Consider the following 14,463-nt stretch of genomic DNA (forward strand, 5'->3'; position numbering starts at 1 on the left):
CTCCAACAGCAGACAGGCTTGCTGTTGCCCAGAGGCTCAGAACTCCAGACTAACAGCACCTTTATTTCACAGGTGCAGACAGGTGAAACAGTCTATCTGTGTTTTAGGCTTCACCGCAAAGTACATATAAAGCTTCTACAGTTCAGAAGTTCAGTTATAAATGGAGACATTAATAGAGTAAATTTTGCTTCAGTTCCTCATGATGAGATGTCAGGATTGTACTACCTATGCACCCTATATGCCTCATATTTATTGAGTCACTATATACGGTTTCATCGGACACATGGGTGTTGCCACGGTTACGCGCCTGGCTCAATGTTAACTTCTGGTCCGTGTTTGTTATAGGCATCGGCTGCGATATGCCTTGAACACCTCCCTTGTATATACACATTCTTTCTCGAACTAGGTTTTCAAAGATGTGCACCTGACTGACTTGTGTGTACCTCAACATTTTGTTGAACGAGTCTGGTAATGTAACTTTGTCGCATTTAAGTTTGGCCGAGTAATGCTTCTTTTCTTCTTCTGGTAACCCAAAATAATATTGGCTAGACATAGTTTTAACTTGCTTGTTATCAGAAATAATCTACTTTAGAGGGACTCTCTTGTTATTGATTCTTTGCAGGAAGTCTACCAGAAGATTAACTAGTCCATCCTTGGCTAGTAACGTTTATGTTGCTGCCATTGAAACTGTCTATACAACAGTTAGTTCCAGTCCTCGAATTTGACTGGCTGAGGAGCAATCCAAGAGCACTGTTACGAGGCTTGTCAGTTTGTGCATTAGTGGGGATTTTACATTGAGTCTCTTGGTTATGTCATTAGTGAACTGTTGAGAAAGAAACCAGATGTGTGTCAGTTATTCAGTCCATGCTTTCCTTCTTAAAGTGACAGCAGCCTAATATTCTTGCTGTTGTCTGTGTCTGTCACACAACGGAAGGGATCAGGCAGGTAAAGTAGTATAAAACACAGAGGCTCAGGGACTGGAGCGGGCTCAGGAACTGAAAAGAACACAGGAACTGGAGCGGGCTCAGGGACTAGATCCATCTCTGTACTCGGGATGAGGAAAGGAGTCACCTGTGGACTCGGGATGAGGAAGGGAGTCACCTCTGGACTCGGAATGAGGAAGGGAGTTACCTCTGGACTCGGGACGGGAACAGGAGCCCTCACTGAACTGTGGTAAGGGATTGGAACCATCACTGGACTGAAGGTCAGGGACCGGAGCCATCATAGGACTGTGGTCAGGGACTGGATCCTGGACGAAGGAAGAGATTCATTGCCGTGGCGGAGGCCATCTTGACCAAGGGTTCAGGTGTGGTGACGGCCATCTTAAAACAGGAGCTTGGACTGACGGCTCTCTGGCCACGTACACACTGTACGTTTCAGGAGTGACAACTGCATTTAAATGCGGGAGTGAATCCCCTAAATTATCATTACATGTGTGTACGGAAAACGACTCACTCTCGAAAATGCCGATGATTGACAGCTTGGAAAACTATAGCGACGATTTGGCGTCTCTCGTGTTTGGTATCCGTTATTGTGACCAAAGCAATATTCCAGTGACAAAACACTCACTATTTTCAGCAATTTAACTAAACACTAACACATTCGACTGAGGCATCGTGTTTTGTTTATGCTTGTACAGCCAGTTTCACACAGACCGCGCACTTTCTGTGTTGCCATGGTCACTCATTATAAGCGTATCTTGGGCTTGTTGTTTAAGCTCGTCTCATAAAGCGAATGAGTTATTAAAGTGAGCAGACATGAATCACGATATTTTGGTCTTATTTTCAGCATAAAGCATTTGGATTTATTTCGGTTTATTATGGGCTTATTCTTGGTCGCTGATTTTTCTAGCAATATCTGGCAACACGAATGTGTCAAAGCTCGTGCTTTCTCTGTGATTCGCCGTGCATACAAGAGAGACACACGTTACACTGGTGCACGTTAACGTCATTAACAACTAGTTGTTCAGTTCGGTTCCGTACACACTGCACAGAATTTCTGTAAATGCAGTTGTCACTACCTGTATTTTTAGGGAGTTAATTCGGTTGTAGAATGCGGTTGTCACTCCCATTTTTACTGAACTGTATGTGTACAGAATGCAATTAAGCACTAAAAGGTGAACTGACAACCGAATTTAGCTGCAGTGTGTATTATGTGGTCTCTGAGGATGAGGCTCTGGAAGGGCGGTGGCCATCTTGGAACGCAATTCCGGTGTGGTGACTATAGTGGCTGGAGTGGATGAGAGTGACTGTGTTTGAGTGGTGGTGGTGTCTTCATCCACCTCACTGACTGTGAGGGAAGAACCACTCAGCCACAGCGCACATAATCGACATACTGTGCCAGGGAACATGTTGTTGTTGCCGCTGGGACCTGCTGGTAAAGATGGTCATCCAGCCTACACCAAAAGACGGTCTTTAAGGTGTCCTCGTTCCAGGCCACCAGGTGAGAAAGTTCAAGGAACTCCTCCACATAGTCCTCAATAGAGCAGCTATCTTGAAAGAGAGTGAGTAGCTGATCAGCGGGTTTGACAGGGGTGAGGAGAATGCCCATCTTGTACACAGTAAAATCCCCAGAGTTAGCTCAACTTTGCTCAACTTTGCTCAGAGTACATATGGTCCCTCTCTAAATAGTGTTAAAGTAACACTGAAGTAGAGTTAAAATAATGAGATAATTAAGCAATTAATAAGGCTGTGACTGAAGTCAGTTGTAGTTCTTGTGTTTCTCTTTTCTTCAGTGATTCTGCTTGTTAACAGCAGGTGTTCATCACTTATGCACAATCATCACTTAATTAATTGTTTCATTATCTCATTAACTTTAACTCTGCTTCAGTGTTATTTTAACACTATTTAGAGAGGGACCATATGTACTCTGAGAAGAGTTGATTTAACTCTGGAGATTTTGCTGTGTATTTGTTGTCTGGTCTTCTGTCACACAACGGAAGGGATCAGGCAGATTAGTATAAAACACAGAGCTTATTGAAATAGAACAGGAACTGGAACTGCAGGTGATTGATGAGTGAGTGATCAGTGGCAGCTGTGGAACAGAAGGGATGTTAGGAAGTGTAGTGTGGGGAAGGTGACAGAGCTGATGGCTGACAGTGTCATTAATGTTAGTAAAATAAAATAAAATAAAATAAAATAAAATAAAAAATCATTATCATCATCTAAAAGAAAAGAAAATCAGTCAGGATGAAAGTGATGAGGACAGCTTTTAGGATAAGTGTATCGTGTAAAGTGTGAGTACCAAGGCAACATCTCTAAGTTATGTGCACCCCTGCAAATGTAGTACATCCTGATCACATTCATACAGCATACATTCATACTGTATTGAACATACTTTTTTAGCTGTCTTAAAGTAATTACTTATTCAAAATAAGTACCTACTCCAGAGAAAAGTTTTATATTAATTAAACATATATCAGTGCATTTTTTCCCTTCTAGTTTATACAAGCTCCCTGCCAATATCCAATAGGTCACCATAACCTCTGAAAAATAATTTTTCTTTGCAGCCGCTGCAGGACACTGACTCCTCCTTTGTAGAACATTGGCAAGTGTTAAAGATTGATGCTTTGATTTAACAAGGAATTTAAAGTCTTGAGGAATTGCCATTTGCTAAATGATTCTTTTCTGCCCGAGGCCCTGTACCTTTTATGGCTTAATATATATGAGAAGGAAGATGAGAGGAGGAAATAAATGCGGTGAAGTCCTGTCCGGGACCATTTTTCCTGCAGTCGCAGCTGATAGTTATGAATTCTGCCAATAACGTCAGCATAAATCATGTCAAAGAGCTCACCTTTGAATGTTAGCACGAAGACGTCGCTTACTTGTAATGCCGGTAAAACTTCACAAATAAAAGCAGAAAGCAATAAGCACATTGCCGATCTCTGTTCTGTGATTTTTAAGGACATTTTGGCAAAAATGAAAAAGATGTCTATTTATATAGAGGTGAAACTCATGTTTATGTAATTGCCCCCTTGATGAGCAAATTTTCACTATCATCCAGAAGAGAGAACAATGTGCTCAAGTAGTCCCTACAGCTGATATGGTCCCTAATTCAATTTTCACCCCTACACGATCCAATTTTGTCCCATTAAGGTTGGGATCCATGTGGTGCATTATACAAGCTCATCATATGAGTCTGAGTGTCTACCCATCAATCTTCACCAAACTATGTCAAATTGAGAGAGCAATAAATGAACATATTTTATCCAAGCTCAACAGCACTTTCAACACTAAAAAGGACCAAAAATATTTCTGTGATGTTGGAGTTTAATTTACCATTTTGAGGTCCATTATTGAAATATTGTCCTGTCTAACTCTTCAGTTCATCACATTTATTATTGGTTGGCACTAATTAGTTACTGTTAGATTACCCAGCTCTTGTAATTACATTAGAGCAATGTGTTTGATTCCCAGATGTGACGAAATGGCCAGCTCGGACATTAAAGCAACTAACCCGCTTTGTGCTTTTAATTATGACCCTTCACTGAGCTGCTCTGCGTGAGGTGAGATTATGAGGCATGCATGCTATTAAAAAGTGTTCAGTCAGCAATAATTTGATTAATGTCTTCATTCATTTGCTAGTGAATCTTAATGTCATTAGTAACCTCTCATGAAAGACATCTATCTATCAATCTGTTTCTCTGTCTGGAGAATGTGCCCTTCTAGAGTTCGTTTCTCTAGTGAACTAACATGCTGTGGACATTAAATGACTTGCCTGATGTAAATGTAATGCTAAGTGAGACATTATTCTCAAGCTGTTTTATTGATGTCTTTCCGCTGTTGAAACACTGGTTGAGAGTTTACATGTAAACATATCTATGGATAGATCATCTGTTCTTCTTGTTCTGCATTTTTTTCTGATGTGGCGGTTAGCAAACAGCATTGCATTACCACACATGCCCCCTTCTGGATTGGAGTGTGGACCACCAGTGACTGTATGCACCGAACCGTTTCGGGAGGAATACATGTACCGTCACACCCTAGATATAGATAGATAGATAGATAGATAGATAGTAGGGGTGCACATAAGGCAGGTTTTGCATTAACTTCTAAATCTAATTATGAATGTTTTTTATTCCAATTCATTTTTAAATATAATCATTTACAGTTACTGTCATAACTTGTTTTCATGACAAATTTATAGTAAATGTAATGCTACGTGAGATATTATTCTCAAGTTGTTTTATTGATGTCTTTCCATGGTTGAGAGATTGTACATAAACATATCTATGCATAGATCATCTGTTCTTCTTCTGCATTTTTTTTTCTGTTGTGGAGGTTAGCAAACAATGTTGCATTACCGCTTGTGCCCCCTTCTGGATTGGAGTGTGGATCTCCTGTGACTGACTGTATTCGCCATCTGACTGTATGCACCGAATCAGCTCAGGGCGAATACATATACCATCACACCCTAGACAGATATATAGACTTGATTGATTGATCAGCATTAAAATGTTAAGCTGGGTGCTTTTCAAACATTTTGCCGTGCAAAAAACATTTTGTATCCAACCACTCCAGCTGACTGTGTTATGAGGGAAAGAACTAACTTTCCATAATGCACTGCGTGATTGTAATGCCCTGCCTTTGTGCTCGCGGCACTGTGAGAAAATGCACAGCTTAACAAGCAGTGCCATGTCTGCCTGGCACTGGCATGGGCACATTGATCAATCCTGCCAGCCCTGAAAAATGGTCATGCATAGTCTGTTGTGGAGCAGCGGTAGGGGAGCCAGCCATCTCAGTGTGAGTGTGTATGTGTGTCCTTTACTTTCATTGTTAAAGATTAAAAGTCACAACCGGTATTGCCTCCTCATTTTGTGTGGTTAGGAAATGTTCCAATGAGTGTAGCAAAATTTAAAAAAAAAAAATAAATAAAAAAATAAATGTGTCTCTGCACTACACAAAGATCTGTGGAGGATAATATATTCAGTGCCAGCAACAGAATAACATGCATTTTAATGAGATTACAAATGTAGTCGTCATCCCCTTCCAGGGACAGAATGAAATCCAATCTCATTTTCAAACTCAAAAAGGAGCAATAAAAATGCGTTCCAGGACTTCAGTCCCATTCATGCAGTCTCACACCTCCGGGGAGAATACCAGTGCTCATTTTACCACTGGTCCACATAAGCTTGTTTATTTCTTAATGTATCAAATAGAGTTGTTTTCATACAAGGTCTGATTTATATTGATTTTTAGAATGGCTGTACTAAAAAAATAAGCGAAAACAGAACACCGCTATATTAAAGTCCCTTTAATGCATTTATTGAACTAGAAATATACCAGTACTTTTTTATTTCATTTCATTTTATTTATTTATTTTAAAACTAGCATTTTTACGTGCAAAATATGCAATAAATGTCAAAATGTTTGAGCTAATTTTTATTTCTTTAAAAATATTTTATATATATATATATATATATATATATATATATATATATATATTTTTCTTTTTTTGGTTGTTGTTGTTGTTGAAAAAAAGGTGTAATTAAAGGCTGAGTTTGATATCATTTAATGAGAAAACTATTATACATATTCATGACTTAAAAACGTCAGCATATTTTATAAATTTATTTATGTATTTCCTTGCCAAGAAATGATGCTGTGTACACTCACGTGTAAGGTAATTAGTGCTTTTCACTTGATTGTTACACCACTTGACATGTTTAGACTAAATGGTGAAAATGTTATATGTATTTTTAAATTAATTTTAAATTAATTATCTTTTGTTTATCATGTTGACATCCTTATTTGTCACAGACTTATACGCAGGAAAAGGCAGTAGGCTTAAAAAGGTAATAGACTAATGTTTCTCGTGTTTTCAGAAATAAATACTCAAGAACTCCCTCGACTACCATTTTTCAATCTGGTGGTTGTTTTCGCTCAGACAAGCGTCTTATATGCTGAGCGCGGGAGAATCAATATGAAATGACTCTCTCTGCCACCTTATTAATAATGAAACAATACGTCTTCACTCGACAGAGTCTCGCTTTTGCGCGCCTGCGTGCTCGTTCACGTCCGTTTGAGGAGCTGGAAGAGAAACGCTTGTGTGTTGAAACTGAATCCTTTAAGCGCATCTTTTAGAGATTTTATTTCACATATCTGCTCTGACCATTATTAATTATTGCTCCTTTATATAACTGATGCAGAATTATTGGCTAAATTAGATATAAAAGATATTTTAGAAGAATTGTAATCACCACAAAGGCTACTTCAGCAATAAAAACAACACAAATCTCTTTCAAACAGTAACTGTTTTATTTAATACTTTTAAATACTTCTTTTTAGCAGTCTATTTTATATACCTGTATAATCAATCTGTTTTAAAACTGTTTCGGTTAAAGTATCTCTCTTTTCATTTCACATACATCTCTTATTTACTTGTATGGTTTTGAATATTCAGGTATTTCATATGCAACATCCCCAGAAACGAACAAACGTACGAACAAACAAAATACACATCTTCTGAAGGCAGTGAAACGTGGTCTATGCCTTGGCAACATCAAATAAAGCTAGCAAAATTCACTTCATCCAACTATTAATGTCAAGGTCCAGATATTGTCGTGCTACGATACTGTTGGGAGAAGTACAGGCCGCACTTTACGTTGCAGTGTAATTACTATGTAAGTACTGCGTAATAGTCATGAACTATGTGTACTTGATGTGTAATTATTTCCTGGAGCTGCTTGTATGTAATTACACATTGTTATATGCAACATGGACACTGTAATGTAAAGTGTCAGCTTTATACTGTTATGTGTCCTACATAAAAAGAGACAAATATTCTTTGAATGGAATCGAATAACATTTTTGGGGAAAAAATGGCAACAGTCAACTCATCTCAAAGCCTTCCGATGGCTACATTTTACATTTCTTTGTTCTTTAATAAACTCTTTTTAATATAATCTTCCTCTGTTCTCGTGTATTCCACTAAATATATGCCTGTATTCATTCCTGAGGTTTATTTATTATAATTATTATTATTATTATTATTATTTATAGTCTATTATTAGCATCGTGATTATTAGAGACGTTCCCGATTGGTGGGTCAGCAAACCATCTAACCCCATCAACACATCCATATACTTGGCTTGACTAAAATAAAATTGATAAATGAAAACTAAACATTGACAAAGAGCATATAAAACAAACTGATGGGAGAATATTCCTATCTTTCTATATGATGGCCGTTGAGAATGTGAAAAGCCTACAGTAATAATAATTCATTCATAACAGACGGTAATGTTATAAAATACTACGCTTCTAACCAGGACCTTTCACAAATTCAGGCCGTCATTTCAACTCAATATCTGATAAATATTTCATGTAATCGACCCAGAGTCAGGCAAATGTGCTTGAGCATTCCCAGAAGACTTCTTCTTCCCATTGTCTCTTGCAAAAAAACGTCTTTTTCTCCAGATGAAATAAGCATATAAATCCATTTGGGTGAGGATGAATTTTGATCGTCATTAATTATTATTCTTTTTTATTATTATTATTATTCTTGTGTTGATGGTCTTCTCTCTTTTTTTTCTTCTTCGTTTTTTTTTCTCTCTCTCTCTCTCTCTTCTCTTCCCGTGGGTTAAAACTGCATCCACGTCACGAGCGCAGACAGTGCAGTGAGGATCAGCGTTACGCCGAACGGAACCGTAGATCGGCTCGCGCCGTTCCCAGCCGCACACAGTTCAAACAAGCTGCCGCGAAAGTCCAGATTTCTGGACTCTTTTTTCAGCTTCTCCCATAGATCTGTGGCTCCCTCCTGACAGTCTGCCAGAGCAGTGGTCGCACATGAATGGAAATCATCCCAGTAACTGCAAGTCAAATATTTCGGAAAAGAAAGAAAATCATTATTCATGTCTGATTTGCGTCACGCTTTACATTGCATTAACATAGGCTATTCAGTTCGAACATGTTGTTATTCCTGTTATTATTAGTAGTAGCCTAGAAGTCAGTAGGCTATTTTAATTTCCTTTTATATATGCATATATATATATATATATATATATATATATATATATATATATATATATATAAGGTCTAATTGAGAGGAAACTTGGTGAAACTAAAAATAGTGGAAGCATATATTTATCTTTTGGTCATTTTAAAAAAATCTTGTAGCATATGTGAAAAGCAGTTTCTGGATTTACTTTCAGTTTAGGAAACGCTCGATTTAGGTTATGTCAATAAAAAGGATTTACTTAGTCTCTTAACCGCTTTAAACTTCCGTTTTCATTTATATTTTAAGCAGAGGTAACAGTAAGTATCGTATATTATTTAGGCTAGACAATCCACATCAATGTCGTACATATGTATTTGAATTTGAATATGATTATTCAGACGTTTTAATTGTAGGCCTATCAAAATAATAGTGTATTTAAAAAGAAGTTGCACCAACAAAAAATATATATATAGCTACAAGAATTATTAGACTCTCTAACATAATTCATATTATAGTATTATGCATGAATCCTTCTGGCAACTGCATGTCCTCATGTAGCCACGTGAAGGAGGAGAGAGGGCACGAGGGAAACCCGAGTTGTAATGCGGCTCCAAAGGGAAAATCTCCATATCACGTGACTTCTAGTGCCCTCCCCATCTCTCTCTCTCTTACAACTCCCCTTCTGCGCCCCACCCCCTTCCTCTATCCCACTCCCGAGCCCATGATTTATTAATATATTTCAGGAGGAACACACACCCACATTTAAAACCTGCATCTACAATCGGACATGCGCACGGGCGCAAGAAGTAGCCATGCTCCAAATAAATTAGAATAGAATAGAATAGAATACTTTAGACTAAAGTTCCAAAAGGAAATGCTTTCATGTCAGCAAAATAGTGTTATATTTTAATGTTTTGCTGACGCTTTGGTGTCTGGAAATGAAATCCAGTGCACTGTAAAAAAAAAAAAAAAAAAGAATTGTTGGTTTAACTTAAAAAAGTAAGTTGCCTTAAAATTTTGAGCTCATTGAAATTAAAAATTTGAGTTAATACAATGAAGGCGATTGGTTTAATCAACAGAAACTCGAAATATTATGTTATCTGAAACACATTAATTAAGATTATTTGACAAAAGAAAAAAATGTTGCGATAACAAATCATGAAAATATTTTTTTTCTTTGCGCATCTATAGCTAATGTTATTTAATACATTAGGCAAAGTTTATTAAAATCTGAATTAGGCTATCTGGAGACTTTGAGATATATTTAGAAGTTCAAGCAGAAATTATTTCGGGAAAAATGGGAGAAGCAAAGGAAATGTAATTCCAGTCCCTGTAATAAGATAATGTTGCGTTTTGATTCGCTTCAGTCACGGCTGTAAAAGAACCCGTTACTTTTATAGGGCGGATCGCTTACAATAATCGTGCATTACCTCCAGATCTGATCCAATTATGGATGTTGACCTTTGGCCTTGGCGTGTAGAGATGGTTCATCTAATTGTAATTAACTGTTGAAATGTGAATAGCGCATATACCGGCTCCACGGCTCTATTCCTGCTCATGGAGCTGTCGAATTAAACAAGGGGCCCCTTGTGCCATCTGGCTCCTGTTCGCTTTCTCTCCCTCCCCACTCTCACACACGTATATTTCGTCTGTTGTGTGTATGCATGTTTCCCTTACGTGCAGATGGTCCGAAGGTTTTCCTTCTCGTCCAGCTCCTGTGGATAGTTGGCCATGTTCTCTCCCAGTTGAAGCAGGCAGTTAGGAGAAACCTTTGAACACTGTTTCACATTTCCCAGCCGCTCGAACTGCCTGCAGCAGATAGGCTGGAAAACGAGAAATTATCATTTTTATGTAGTCTTTAAAAAAAAAAATTTAAAAAAAAATTAAAAAAAACACGATTAAAAAACGTTAACTTCTATTATCTGACTCTTCCGTAATAGCGCTCATTTTTTTAGACGACTCGTTGCAATACACTTATGTTCGTTTATGATTTTTTAGCTGTTTTTTTCTGTTCTCAGCTCATCTAAGTATTTATTACTGGAAATTAATAGGTGAGTAAGCAAGTAAATAAATAAATAAATCGAAGCGATTATAAGGCATAAAACACTTGCACACAATAATTTGTAAATGTGTGTGCGCGTTCACTAGAATAATATGTGTTGAGCATGAGGGTGGCGCGTGGACAAACGATGATGTAATGGTTTACATGAGGGTGGGGGTATGTGGGCTTGTGTGAGGTGAGATTTTCATTCTGAGTGATTTGTACTCCCCTCCCCTTTTTTTTACACATCTAGAAAAGAGTCTGTTTTTTGATGACAGATCTATTAGGGAAAATGAGAAGATTTGGACACCGATGCTTTCCCTCCCACTCCATTTCGATCTTTGTGTTGGACCGGAAGGTCACAACTTGATCAATTGACCAGATCCCTTTGCTTAACGAACCATAAACGCCAGTGGTTTCTCGTTAAACAACGAGATCTTGTGAATTGATTAAGTTGTAGCACTGTTCAAATCAGGTCGGGCCTCTGCCCATTAACCACAGTAGGAAGCACACACCCTGTTACACACACACACACACACACACACACCATAAGCAGTGTATGTCCATTATATCACATTATATCAAATGTTTTGCATATGTGTCCCTAATTTGTGAAGTACATATCCTGCATCGATACACTACAGTACATTATAAAGTAAGTGTACTATTATATTCTCTAGCCAATGCCCCTACGTTACATTATATCCATTTCATATCCATTTTTATATGATCCATTAGCTATTAAATAGCCTACAGTAGACTGCATGCTAGGTATATTTCCCCGTATTCTAATATACGCAGCATGCAACCTAAATTATATTACATTATTAGCTATATGATATGCCTGTATGTCCTTACATTCTGTTATATGTTCTATATGCGTCCCTACATAATAGGCATTACATGTCATATACCCTACATTATTTTATATTGGTCCCATTCTATATATTCCTGTATTCTACAATCAATATACGCTAAATAACAAACGAAAAATAAAACGAAGATGCAACCATGGTTATTCTGTATCTATTTTTTTGAAGACTGTAGAAAGTCTTTGGCTGATGAAATAGATGAAGCTCAGTCGTTTCGTGCATTCTTCATCGCCCACAGAGAAAAAAACGCATCACAAAATACCGAATAATGCACACTTAAGATGATTATATTAAATTAAGGATAATATTGATTTCAGACACAGAGGATTAAAGGTGTTACTGAGTAATGCTGCACAAATGAAAGCTTACATAACGAAATATCTATCTATAATTGTGATATCGCGGAAAGATCGCCCTTTTCTTCTACACGAAGCGGGTATATTCAACATTACAACCATATTTCTAACAAAAGACCATACTGAGTAAAATTAGATGCGTAAATGCGCTCATAATCTTTATGCTTTCGTGCATCCTAATATTTTTGATCAAAATAGCCTAAATAAAATATTCAGACCTCAACATGGCGGATATGAGGATGCGAAATACAAAGATGCTCATGCAGATAGCTCTGTAAAACCATTTATTAATGGGATGCATGATTTCATATTTAAAATACATTTCAGTTCTCGCTGTCTACTGGAATTAACAGTCACAAAAGACAGCACTGCGAACAAACGGTGAATTATTAAACCATGTTTCGTTGTAGGCACGATGATCTATATTTAGAAACAACTGAGCATCTAATATAGACTCACCTATCCTACTGTACTAGTGGTCACGACCACTTTACTAGACCCTGTCAGCGTTACCGGTGTCAACCTGGCACCGCATAATCTGTTCAATGAAGTCAGGAGGGGGTTTATTGCAAATTAATGTAGTTCAACAAGGTAACGGCACCAGTTTTTCTTACAAAAAAAATCATCGCTACTCATTTCAACCTAATGCACAACATTTTCATTGCAGAGCCCCGCAACAACACTAACAAAAAGACATATAAAATTGCACAACATTACAAGAACATTGCCTCATATATTTTCTAAATTCTAAAACAACAATCAGACACCAACTAATTTATATAATAAAAATGATATTGTATGTTTGTGTAATTTGACATATGGGACCATATAAAACTCATGATGAATCTATTAAACTTAGTATTTGCAAGTTAAATCTGTAACATGAATGCATTATTTTTCGAATTATCTTTCAATATTGGTTTGAATAATTTATTACGGAGAGGATCGGGCGATCCCATACTTTCGCCAACTTGCTCCGATTTACTGGGCTTTATTTTTCGGAACAGTCCTCAAAATTGAATGGAGAAGCAATGCAATATTACCCCAATGTCATGCATTTAAAATACAAGACCAAGCCTTTATATCGCAGCCGGGACAGTAGCATTGCAATTAAAATATCCACCAACATACAGTCTACTATATAACCAAAACGAAATGTATACCCTTGAATAGCCTTAACTACGAATTAAAAGTGTCAAGTTATACGTATCTATGAATAAAGCGAGATTAAAAAGGGAAAAGTCAGCCCATCCCAAAATATACGACAGAAATATTCTACTTACCTATTTGAACAGCAAGAAACAATGAAATGTATCTTCCAGACAAAGTTAATCCCATCCTACGTCCAGAAAAACCATTGGAGTATATACAATTTTAGATAGTTGTGAGGGGAAAAGATTGCCAAATCTGCGCGTTGAACATCGCTGTTTAGTTCAAGCAGCTATTCAGAAACTCTTCGTGATTTTCCCGTTGTCGGCGAGGCGCAGAGAAGTGAAATGGTGCACCCCGTTAAGAGAAGGCGGTAATGCCTCGTGTTTTTTTTTTTTTTTTTTTTTTTCTCTCCCTGCTTCACGCCCACATCTCAAGCTTGACGTAAAATTCACCGTCGGACTCCCCACTTCTCTATTTTCTCATTTGCTAGACCGGGCTGGCCCCTTTCTCCCCCCTCTTGCACTGTACTGGCATTTCAGGGATTGCGGAGATGTCCGCATATATCTGTTCTCTGGTGGTCTCACCTATCCACCCTCATGCAATGAAGCTTACACGTGGACCCGTGACCCATATATGGATACACGTGCAGACTTCATTGCTCCAGGGTGCTTAGACTGATCATGCATGAATTTTGCTCGATGTCTCAAAGAGATTGAGGTAGTCGGGATGCTTGAAGTTGGTTATAGGCCATACACTCCCTTTTAATGAGATGACTGTGATGCTTTGTATAAGATAGGCTACATAATGGATTTGTAGGATCATTTATGGAAATGTGACCCTGCCCAGTGCAGATAGTTGGCGCTAACACATTTTGATTAATGGAGTGCCCACGTTTTTCTTCAGTCTTATTGCAGCAGCACTAATCGTTATTGATGATTTGTTTATGACTTAAACACTCTGGCAATGTTATCAAGGTCTGTCTGAGGTGAATTGAGGTAGCAGACTGTAGTATTTTGAGTATTGTGGATGGGATATTTTTGGTGCATCGTGAAAATTATGTCTGTATATCGGCCCAGAACCTCAACACTTTTAGCGCCTGAGACTT

At 37.8% G+C, this 14,463-nt stretch overlaps 1 protein-coding gene across 1 annotated transcript; it reads right to left on the minus strand.

Annotated features, from left to right (window-relative positions):
- Positions 1-7,237: 7,237 nt before the first annotated feature.
- Positions 7,238-14,068, minus strand: nrn1a (neuritin 1a). Its single transcript, XM_048174963.1, is given in 4 exon segments — positions 7,238-8,809; positions 10,615-10,697; positions 10,699-10,760; positions 13,490-14,068. Coding segments are annotated over 4 exon segments (429 nt in total). The 5' UTR covers positions 13,545-14,068; the 3' UTR covers positions 7,238-8,580.
- Between the last annotated feature and the right edge of the window lie 395 nt (positions 14,069-14,463).

The sequence above is a fragment of the Megalobrama amblycephala genome, linkage group LG22 (genome assembly GCF_018812025.1).
Source record: "Megalobrama amblycephala isolate DHTTF-2021 linkage group LG22, ASM1881202v1, whole genome shotgun sequence".
Taxonomy (NCBI): Eukaryota; Metazoa; Chordata; class Actinopteri; order Cypriniformes; family Xenocyprididae; genus Megalobrama; species Megalobrama amblycephala.